This window comes from Andrographis paniculata, unplaced genomic scaffold, assembly GCF_009805555.1.
Source record: "Andrographis paniculata isolate CXL003 unplaced genomic scaffold, ASM980555v1 Contig52END, whole genome shotgun sequence".
NCBI lineage: Eukaryota > Viridiplantae > Streptophyta > Magnoliopsida > Lamiales > Acanthaceae > Andrographis > Andrographis paniculata.
This window is the reverse complement of record NW_026137587.1, coordinates 8401823-8412934: the sequence shown is the minus strand read 5'-3', so window position 1 is coordinate 8412934 and position 11112 is coordinate 8401823. Positions and strand designations below refer to the sequence as shown.

The following is an 11112-nucleotide window of genomic DNA, read 5'->3' as shown; positions in this document are numbered from 1 at the left end:
TCGATGGTGTGGACCCGACTAAGAGAACGGTGTGGATTAGGAGAAGCGGTTGATGTGGATGTGGTGCAGCTGATTATCACCAATCAATCAATCATTCTCAACTCTCAAGACACGAGCGAAGCAGCGTACGGTCGCTTCATCAAACAGAAATAACAATAATACTGTATAATAGTGGAGTAATAATTTTTCTTTTTTTTTTTTTTGAAAAAAAGTTACATCTCGGTCTTCCCCAAAACAAAACAAAACCCTAACCCCTATTTTCGACCAACGCGAGAGGCGGAACCCGACGCTTTGCAGATTTCTGATTGAATTTGGGCTATGGCGAATGTTACTACTGATGATTCCAGGGAAATCGAGAAGCTCTACGAGTATGGGGAGAGACTCAACGAGGCCAAGGATAAGTCCCAGGTGAGACGGACTCTGTTTCGAGACCTCCACTGCGCTCTCTATCGCTCATTTAAAGAAAAAAAAAAAAAAATTGTTCATTTTTGTGTCTACGTGGAGCAGAATCAGACGGATTACGAAGGAATTATTGCTGCAGCGAATGGCAGCGTAAAAGCGAAGCAGTTGGCGGCGCAGATGATTCCCAAGTTTTTTAAATGCTTCCCCCAGCTGGCTGAACAAGCTCTGGATCAGCATTTATATTTGTGCGAAGATGAGGAGCTTGGGGTAGGTGATTTACGGTCTTTTTCTGCAATTCTGCTTAGTATCTTTGTCCCAAGTTGCTGCACCCAAGGAGGAATATGTAGTGTGTTATTTGGTAGTTGGAACGGAGTTCTACTTTCGTCATTTGATTCTAAGGGGCTTGAATTGTGTCTTATTCTGGTGAAGTCCTGCTCACCCAACAGCACCACGCTCTGCCAGCGGGTTTTTGGATGCCTCACTAGTGCGTGCGTGAAGTATCTACTTCTCTGGAGAACTAGATATATTTTTGACACCGTTTATTTTGTTTCCCCAATGGCTTGTCCTGACTTTGAGTTTCACAGGGAAAAGATAGAAAAACAATTTGAACGACATGGTCTCTTAGGCGTATTTAGCCTGCTAACTTGGCCAGCTTGCTTACCAGCTTAATTTTTCTGTTGATGTATCACCCAATCATGCTTGGAACCACAACCTTGTACTACTGAACACTTTCTTCATCCGAATTTTATTCTCCAGCTCACAATTTCTCACGCTCTAGTTGGTGGGGGAAGAGTGGGTTATATTTTTCGACATGTGGATGATAAGCTATTGTCTTTGAGGCATCTATGTATCTTAAGAATTTGGGGGCTGTTGTTTCTGGTGTTGAATCATATCTATCTTAAGAACTCGGGGATCTTGTTTATGGTGTTGAAGGTGCGTGTGCAAGCTATTCGTGGGCTTCCTCTTTTCTGTAAAGATACCCCGGAACATCTGGCAAAAATTGTTGACATCCTTGGCCAACTCCTTATTGCCGGTAATTTAGTCTTCTTTCTATGCATTCAGGTAGTAATCTGTATGATATCCAGTTTAATTGAATGTTTGTCTCTGATATGGTTAGGAGATAATGTGGAGCGTGATGCAGTTCATAAAGCCCTCATGTCTTTATTGCGTCAGGATGTCAAGAGTAAGTTGTGAAATATTAATATACTTCATGGAGTTTTTCTCATGTTCCATTTTTCCTTCAAAGGTTAAAATTGTTGGTTGATGTACGTGAGACCTTGATACTGCTAAGCCCTAAGTATGTGCTTTATGAATTGATGTAACGATAGCAGTTTTGTCTATTATATATTCGTTTTCTGGCTGGGATGCCGTGTGGAATTCAGGTTTTCTAGAAGGTGTTGTATATATAACCATCTCTGCACGTTTTGGTCTTACCATAGCATGGAATATGTTACTCTGACTGGAAGGAGACAATAATGTGCTTGCATTATATTTTCTCTTTGATGGGCTGTTGTCTTCTTGCTGCCCAGTGTGCCCTTATTACAAATGACCTTGTAATGCCTGATTGAGAACCTGGTTGTATTTATTTGTGAGATTTCCCAAGGATTCGACTATTCGCTCCCCCCCCCCCCCCCCCCCCCACAAAATAAGATCAAATTAAAATTCAAAATATCACACCATTACTAACATCATACAACAATTTTGAAATTTTTACTATTCCCAATTCCTAGTCCCACAAAAAAACTCTTAAAATTTATAAAACTTATTACAGTTGGGGGCAACAGGCCAATTCTGTATGATTTTTCCCCAAGTAGACTACATTGAATGTATTTTATATAATAGCTGCATACACAATGCATGTCTGATGCTGCTGAGATTATTTATGCAGCATCCTTAACTGCTCTATTTAAGAACATCGGAAGCACAGATGATCGAAATGCAGAGGATCTCAGCGCTTGGGAGACCATCCGTGAAAAAGTTCTCTGCTTTATCAGAGATAAGGTATCATTCATTGGTTTTGAGTACAACGTTCTTTCACTTCCAAGAACTTTTTTCTATTTCTAAATGACAATTGGATCCTATATCAGGTGTTTCCCAATAAAGCAGAGCTGTTGAAGCCAAAGGATGAAATGGAGAGGCATATTACTAATTTAGTGAAGCAGGTATTATGTGTTGCAATCATTGATGTCATGTTTCTCTTTAGACAGATTTTTTTTTTTTTTTTTTTTTTCCCTATTGGACTCAAGATTTGTCATATCTGAATTTTCTATTTGATGTATCTCAATCAGAATTTGCAAGATGTAACTGCTGCGGAGTTTAAACTATTCATGGATTTCTTGAAAAGCTTGAGCTTATTTGGACCAAATGCTCCTGTGGAGCGTGTTCAAGAACTTGTTGAGATTATAGAAGGCCAGGCTGATCTGGATGCACAGTTTAATGTATGCTTCTTATCATGCAATAAGTAGCTAGCTTTTAGGTTGATTTCATGTATGAGTTAGTTGTTACCTACTCTTTAAAGCCCTCAATTACTGTTCATTATATTAGGCATCTTGTATTTCTTGCAGCTCCATATCTCTTCCATTATCACTTGCTTCTGAGTTCAATTTTCCCCTCCAAAAATTTTATCTTTAATAATGCATCCTCCTACTTGAGAATCTGCTGTATTTTGTGTGGAAACTTGTTATTTGTTTTGCTGTTTAAGATCTTGATGTAAACAGAAGCTGCTGATGGCAGAATATGGTTTCATTTTTAAGTTTGGTACACCCGCATTACATATACCACAGTTGCTATGAGTTATATTCTCAAGATCTACCATGGAAGGATAAGTATTTTATATTTACAAAGATCCTCATGTGCTTCCAGGTTTCAGATGGTGATCACATTGACCGATATATATCGTGCCTGCAAATGGCCATTCCATTTTTCATGGTATGTCTTCTATTTCTTTTAAGAGTATAAAATAGCATATTCTAATCTAGTGCTTATATTGATATCAGAGAGGTGCATCGTGTAGCAAGTTCTTCAATTATTTGAGCAAGCAAATAATCCCTGTTTTTGACAAGGTAAGACTGTAAATTACTGACAAAATATATCTGAGTGGTCGCATACATTGTTCCCCGCCACCTGACAAGTTATTGCTGTGCTATTTGCATTTATCTTTTTCCCATTTTTACTTTATATGCTCTTCTTATTAGCAAGATCATCATAGAATCTGTAAATTAATTGCATTTTTCATTAAATTGATAACTTTACGATTGCTTCACGGTAATGTGTTTGCAGCAATTTCTATAAATCCTGTTCATGTTTTTCCTGATTCGCAGTTTACATATTTGGTAATTGAGGGGTTATGAGCTTAATACAGATAGTACTCTCCAGGGGGAGTTTTATGTTCCAATTTATCAATTATATCCTTACATCTCTCTGATGAAGTTTCATATTTTCTTCTTTAGCTTCCTGAAGAAAGAAAAATAGACTTGCTCAAGAGCCTTGCTGAATGCTCGGTATTTGCTAAACCACCGGATTCAAGATTGCTTCTGCCATCAGTTGTTCAACTTTTGAAGGTACTGCTTCATCCAAAGTAGATTAGGAGGTGCATGAAAACTATACATGAGGTAAGGTGCACGAACAATAGTGCATTAATGTAATGTTCGTGCACTTAATAAACACCAGTCTTAACTCTATCATCAAAACTTATATGGCATCATTATTGTTCTACCTCTTCATTCATTTTTTTAACAGTGCATTTAGTATTTATGGCATGCTAATAGTGTTTTTGTTGATATATTGGTTCTGTATGATGCCATGATACATATTTTCAGAATCAGTTGCTAACTATTGGTACTTCAACAGGATGTTAAACTGATAAGAAATTAGTGACACCCTCTTTGGACTCAAAATCCCCACTCTATTACTTTTTGTACTTTGGATAAATAATCAAATGTAATTATGTCAGCTTCATTCATATGCAACCTTTGCTATAAGTAGTCTGATTTTTGGTTCTCTCTCTCTCTCTGTGATAGAAATACATGGTTCGAAGAAAGATTGAAGAGATGAATTTCACATGCATTGAGTGCTTGCTGTATGCATTTCACCATTTAGCTCACAAGGTAAAGCTGAAAATAGTGCTGTATTCAACTATCTTAATCTATATTCTGTTTATATAAAACTGAAGGCACTCGTGCTAAATTTTTTAGACTCCAAATGCCACAAATAGTCTTTGTGGCTACAAGATTGTCACTGGCCAGCCTTCAGACAGGCTAGGGGAAGATTTTTCAGAGCAATATAAAGATTTTACAGAGAGGTATATTGTGAACTAAGTAACATATTTGAACATCTGCACCATTTTTTTTTTTTTTAAAGTATGGTTGTTCCAAATCGTTCTCTGTTATGATAGTCTCAAAACGTTTTCAAAGATGCGAGTTCACTGACCAAAAACATTTTGGGTTTTAGCGGTATGCATGCATGCATGCATGTAAAGCTGGGTAAGGGATATGAAATGGACTCATTTATGAAAGCATTTAGAGTGTAAGGTGCATTTCTCTTTATTGCTTCATCTGTCCCAAAGATAAGTTGCTCATAGAATTGATGGGTTCCCGGAACCATTGCAATTTAAAGCCAACTTGGCAATGAACTTGTCCGTTTCTGGTTACTTTAAGTGGGAGGGCTCGCTGCATGACATACTACATGGTTCTCTGATTACTCCAGTTAAATTAGGTTAGGTATTCTGGATGTATGAGGGAAGTTGTTTGGAGGAATGCAATATGATTCGTATGTTTTTGGTTTTGGGTCAATATCTGGTTGCGTGGATTGGATTTTCACTTTTGATAATGGCAATTTTTTCAGTTGACATTTTAATGTATACGAAGTTTCACTATATATCAATTTAATGGTCTCTAGTGATTAATTGTGAGACTGGCTGTGGCTCTGTTGGTAAATTGGAATAACCATATTGTAATTATATTATTAACTTTATTCTTTCTCAATGGTGCATTTTCAATTGAGCACCAAGGAACTGCATAGGCATATTTCCATCGTTTACTTGTGATTTTGTTTGGATGCTTCAGAATATTAAGATAACTTCTTGATGAAATAGATTGAGCACGATTGAAGAATTAGCCAAGTCAATGAACAAGAAATTAACACAGGGTATGGCAGAGCACAATAAAACAATGGCAGCCGCAAAGTCAGAAGAGGAGAAAGAAGTTATTGTGGGTTTTCTCTTTAAAGACATCTTTTGTTTTGCCAATCTCATTTTCATTCTTCAATTATCAATTTCAATTGCATGTACATTTCCTTTGGTTGGCTCATTAATAATATCTTTCTTTTGGGCTCTCATACAGAAAAAACAGAAACAGAATGCTACGGCTGGTCTTCGAACATGCAACAATATACTTGCCTTGACCCAGGTGACTCTATTTCCAATCCCTTCTGTTTGTTATGAAATTATTAGACTGAGTCCTTGATGCATCCCTCAGCTAAGACTATTATCTGTTATATCCAAACAAAACAATCTCAGTGGAGAATCAATGCATCAAAACAAAATTCATATATTCTATCAGAGATTGCTCTGTGATTTCCTCCAGCAATATTGACCTTGTCTGTATTTCTTTACATTCTTTATGCAGCCTTTGCATTCAAAAACCCCTTCATTCTTCAGCGGGGACCAGAAAATTAACTTGTCCTGGAAAGAAGTACCTAAAGCCGCCACAACTTCAACTGCTCTTGTGGCAGCCGGGTATGGACAAAAAGGAAAAATCTGACCTTCCAGTTTGTTCATTATCTTTGGTATCTGTGGTTTACATTTTTCTCATTTGTCATCATTACAGTAAAAAACGACCTGCTGCTGCTCCTAATGGATCCGGCATGAATGCATCAAAGAAGGGCCGAGGAGGTAGCAGTGGAGGCGGCGTACAAAACCAACTTCTTAACAAAGCTTTTGAAGGTATATACGATGTAAGAACAAGGGGAAGAGGTCGTGGCTGGAGAGGAGGACGCGGCAGAGGAAGGAATTTTCGTTGAATATGCTTCACTTTGTGTTGTACTCTCTATCATCATCAACTATTTGATTGAGGTTATTTGTAGACAGACAAGACAGTATGATAGTGTCGTCGTCCGCTGATTTCAACTGATCTGATCCACCATCTTAATACATACACTTACATCCATGATTTGGTTTGTTACGTTTTAAGCTGTACTAACTTGCTTAGTGATGGCTGTAATGGGTCTTGATGTTGTAACGATTGGAAATGTAAGTCTAAAAAAAGAAAGTAACTAAATGAATAAGCAAATAAGATCAAAACACAATAAAAGGGCATCCTGACATTCATTCCAATATGTGCGTTGTTATGGTGAAATCGTTTAGAGAGCAGGCAGCCAGCATCACTGCAAAGAACCATTGATACTTCTGCTCTCTCTCTCTCTCTCTCTGGAATTTATTTTATAGACGACGTCAGCATTCTAAAGAGAAATGCAAGTTAGAGAACTCCACGCTACTCCGCCATTTTAATTTCAATAGATTAGAATTTAGAATTACCATGTAGAATTGTTGTTCTTTACAGTACAGCATAGCAAAGCAAAGCAAAGCAAATTATTATGATTATTGTGTATAACAAACGAAATGAAACAACAACTCAAAAGGATGATAGATACCGAGTCCTCCAACAATGATCATCAGAAACAGAAAGAAAGGTGTAGCACTGGCACATAACAGATACGATAGATAGTACGACGGATTATAATTAATGTTCAATGTAAAAAAGAGCAAATTGACTAATGATGATCCGGGAACAGCCTCCTCCTCCTCCTCCTCCTCCTCCTCCTCCTCCTCCTCCTTCTATAGCTTTAAATTGAGATCAAGTGTTTCCACCTTTTCGCTGTCGTCATTGGCCGAGCCCATTTGACAGATTTGATGCTTAGTCGGGAAGAAGCAGCGAACAGATTGCTCGGGTCCTACTTGTTGATGACAGACTTGGCTTTTGACCAATGGTTCCTGTATTTGCAGCAAGACACAATGCATAATCAGGGAGAGGCGTGTCATCATATCTAAATTTTAAAAATACTTGATGGTGCTGTATATAATATTTTCATATTATATATATCTTGTTATACTACTCATGTAACCATAAATTCACAAAACTCAGGGATTAAACTTGCAATAGAACACGCAACCAGAAGGACAAAACATTATTTATCTGAAAAAAAAAAAAAAAGAAACTGTTGGACTGGCTTAGCCAGCCGTGCTACACACATTGCTGTCAACCGCATCAAGGAATTATGGTTCATATTGCAAATTTCTTCTCAACTAAGTGATAAAGCAATAGAATCTAGAACAATACCTGACTCTGACTGAACAAGGATTCAAATTTGGATAATTTGTTGCTCGAGTCATCCAAAGGAGGCTTGCGCTTTGGGTCCAGAGCTGGAGGAGCTAATGTTAGAAAATCACCGCTTAGCCTCGCATTATCTTCAGTCACTCCTCCACTTCGATTCCCTTTAGGCAAGGTAGTTGGGCTCAAGGGCTCTTCTCTGGAGAGTCACAGAACAAAAGATGTTAGGCTGATAGCCTGCTGCACTTCAATTTTTGACATTTGTTTACCAAGCAACATTATATCTCTGCGTGTGTTTCGCTTGCTTGGATAATCAGATTATTAGATATTACAAGGTACTTGTGTACTCTGCAAGTGATACAAATAACCCCTCTCCAAAAAGCAGTCAGTATCATATAACTACTGCATGACATACTTACTACGTTATAGATGACTATGCTGTTTCTTTCAAAATTAGGCTGCCAGCAAATTGTAAGAGCACCCAAAAAGTAATCTCTAATATGAAATATTTGGAAACAAGTACCGTGCCCTGTGAAAAAAAAATTGTATCTTTTTTAACATTACATATTTCAATTGTAGACGAACCTGACGCACTTGTTCCTTGGTTCCACATGAGCTCGGTGTCCATTGCTACTCAAAACTAATTCATCTGATTGAGACACAGCATAGGTAGGACATCCATTGTGCTCACTTTCACGAGCGAACGGATAAGATCTCTTTGTGCCTGCTATCTACACAGCCACCAACACCAAGACCAAAATCACATATACCCCAAAAATAGGGAAAAATAAAACCAGCGCAAAAGTGCAATATATATATACAAGGGAAGAATCCAGTCAGGAGAAATCTAATGTGTATGGTCAAGGTGTAGAAGATGGTAGACAACCAGAAAAATGCAGATGTACCGTACCACACATACCCCAATTCCACAATCCAATGTTGGCATAGATATGTAATGTAACCAGGAAGAAAATAGCGAGCACAAGATACCTTATCTTCCTCTGACCAAGAACAAGAATTTTGGTATGAAGGGGGCTCCATCTGCGATCTGAATCGCGACATCCCTGGGGATGTATTAACCTGCAAGTATTACAAAATCGATGGATGGTCACCACAGAGCCAAATTCAATAGAGAAAGTTCTTTATCATTTGTATGGCTCAACTCACCATCAAAGGTTGCTGGAACTGGTGTGATGATTGCTTAACAATTGGAGAAGCCAAAACTGAAGGCCCACTTAGTTCGTGCGAAGAGGTAGTCATCACCGGTGCCTCAGATGCAAAACCACGATGATCGAGGCCTCGGTTCTCCCCCAAAATAAGATTGCCGTTGGTCAACTTAGGCCATAGCCCGTGACCGAAACTTCCATTGCCACTCAGCTGATTGGAAATTAGGGGGCTCTCGTTCCTAACTACACTAGGGACAGATGGGGCTTGCCCATATAAAGCATTCAGATTCGACACTGAGGGCAGTGAACTACAAAGTGGCTTAAAGTTAGAAGAACAATTAACAGGAAGGAATTGAGAAGATTTTGCTCCCAAAACATCAAACGAGTCCATCTTCTGTTGTTCCTCCAATCGGATCTTCTCAAGCTGAGCGACACCTAAGCCTCTTTGAGGCGCTTTCTTTTGCTTAACCTTTTTCGAGATTCGACTGCTGCTGCTGCTGCTGCTACCAACACCACCATCCCCACTGCCGCTATAATTGCACCCTAGAATATGCTCTTCTTGACCCATTTCTCACAATGAGCCATCAAAAACAACAGACGGAATTTAAAGGCAAACCTAAAGGGGCAATGGCAATTAATTGGTAAGTAATAATAATCGTTCTCCATATCCACACAACCATATTATCGACATATATCCCAAATCAAGAAAACCAAATCCCAAGTGTTGGACCAAATGCCGCAATGGAAAAAAATTCACATCAGATTTAATTAATTCCAGCAGATCCCCCCACCGTCCAGATTGCACGGCATCCCCACATTAATGCCCGCTCAATCCAGCAAAGATTTCCAGAATTAATCAATTCACACAGCAAACAAGGAAAGAGCATCTAAGGGGGAGGGAATGAAACAAAGCGAGACGGAATGAGATGGAATGAAATGAAATGAAATGAATGAATAAGGGGAAATCAGCTGGCTGATTAGAGTGTATCTGATGATGATGATGATGATGATGATGGCGATGATGAATCACAGCCCCAATTGCGAGAGCTGTCGGAGACAGACAGACAGATCGGATCACTATAAAATTTTGTGTTTTGTTGTTGCTGGGGTTTGTTTTTCTAATCTATTTCTTCTCCTCCTGAATTTTCAAAATTCAATGGCAAATCTAAGGCATCGTCGTCCTACTCAAAAGTGCTGCCCGCCCCTCTCTCCTCTTCTCTAATTTGTCGCCAAAATCCTCTCCTCCCCACTCTTGTTTCCCATCCCATCCTTGGACCGACTCTCTCTCCCCGCTGTTTTTTCCCCGCATTTACGACCCCATCCACGCCACGCCCTAATTTATGGATTCCAGCACCAAAAGATCGAAATCCCAATCCCATTGCCCAAATCGGGAAACCCACCAAATTCCCCAACTTGGAAAGCATTGCCAGTACTACTACTATTTTGCAAGTTCATGCATTCACACAGGCAACAGCGCTCGCCCCCAACTCGTGAATCGGATCGGATCGGATCCTCCCAATATCTTTGCTTGGCTTTTTTGAATTATTTCAATTTATTGCTTCTCTTCTCTTCTCTCGAAAAGAAAAGAGACTACGGTTTCATTCATTCGTTAATAAGCATCAACATTGTGAATGAATTGCCTTCGTTCAAATACTACTAATATTATAATCATTATCGTATATCTATATATGCGATCCAATATAAACAAATCGTATCATGATAATATCCACCATTAAATTAATATCTGTATCTATATTTTGGAAAGTAGAATGCAAGCAACATAGTTAGCAGCCCAGCCAAATTTTTTAATACACATGTAGATAATAGATAGATATATGGTGAGCAAGCTTGATCCTACATCAACCTTCCAGGAAATCTAAGACGATCAAAGCCACCAATTTTATTATGAAGTACGCAGCAGCGCATCCCGGTTAGAAGCGAGAATGTATGTTAAAAGAGTAAGAATACATGAATATTTATATATATATCGGCATACCCCAACAGTATTTATTTGTCCTTTATCCCGTGGAGACTTTTTTCCAGATTTTCTTTTATAAATTATCGTTAACCTTAAAAGAGTTGAGTGATAACTAATGAACTCATTTGGTGTCTAATGTCGAGTTCCTTTTAATCTTTTTTTCTTATCAGATAAAAACCTTTTCATTTCCATAAGAAACTGCATTTTTGTAACAAGACTCACATTATAATTATTACATATA

At 38.5% G+C, this 11112-nt stretch overlaps 2 protein-coding genes across 3 annotated transcripts; one reads left to right on the top strand and one right to left on the bottom strand.

Moving 5' to 3' along the window:
- The first annotated feature begins 212 nt into the window (after window positions 1-212).
- On the top strand, window positions 213-6581 carry LOC127254675 (apoptosis inhibitor 5-like protein API5). Its single transcript, XM_051279903.1, has 16 exons — window positions 213-408; window positions 508-669; window positions 1336-1435; window positions 1520-1585; window positions 2291-2403; window positions 2490-2564; window positions 2691-2840; window positions 3265-3330; window positions 3399-3464; window positions 3852-3962; window positions 4422-4508; window positions 4596-4702; window positions 5495-5609; window positions 5742-5807; window positions 6027-6136; window positions 6228-6581. The coding sequence occupies exons 1-16, from the start codon at window positions 319-321 to the stop codon at window positions 6418-6420; spliced, it is 1677 nt and encodes a 558-aa protein (XP_051135860.1). The 5' UTR covers window positions 213-318; the 3' UTR covers window positions 6421-6581.
- Window positions 6582-7019: 438 nt separating this feature from the next.
- Window positions 7020-10509, bottom strand: LOC127254962 (uncharacterized). Of its 2 annotated transcripts, none has more exons than XM_051280338.1 (5): window positions 8895-10509; window positions 8718-8807; window positions 8322-8458; window positions 7737-7926; window positions 7020-7390 (listed from the first exon to the last, which is right to left on the bottom strand). In XM_051280338.1, the coding sequence occupies exons 1-5, from the start codon at window positions 9459-9461 to the stop codon at window positions 7235-7237; spliced, it is 1140 nt and encodes a 379-aa protein (XP_051136295.1). In that variant the 5' UTR covers window positions 9462-10509; the 3' UTR covers window positions 7020-7234. The 2 variants fall into 2 exon arrangements, with proteins under 2 accessions (XP_051136295.1, XP_051136294.1); XM_051280337.1 differs by having other exon boundaries at window positions 8313-8458; window positions 8895-10506.
- Window positions 10510-11112: the final 603 nt, after the last annotated feature.

Bases quoted from the DNA above. Each gene is read 5' to 3' on its own strand.
- LOC127254962 (XM_051280337.1), bottom strand. From the start codon at position 9,461: ATGGGTCAAGAAGAGCATATTCTAGGGTGCAATTATAGCGGCAGTGGG. The intron at 8,459-8,717 runs GTATCTTGTGCT...GTGGCTGTGTAG, and splicing joins CTTGGTCAGAGGAAGATAAG to ATAGCAGGCACAAAGAGATC. The intron at 7,927-8,312 runs GTTCGTCTACAA...GTGACTCTCCAG, and splicing joins CCAAGGAACAAGTGCGTCAG to AGAAGAGCCCTTGAGCCCAA.
- LOC127254675 (XM_051279903.1), top strand. From the start codon at position 319: ATGGCGAATGTTACTACTGATGATTCCAGGGAAATCGAGAAGCTCTAC. The intron at 1,586-2,290 runs GTAAGTTGTGAA...TTATTTATGCAG, and splicing joins ATTGCGTCAGGATGTCAAGA to CATCCTTAACTGCTCTATTT. The intron at 6,137-6,227 runs GTATGGACAAAA...TCATCATTACAG, and splicing joins ACTGCTCTTGTGGCAGCCGG to TAAAAAACGACCTGCTGCTG.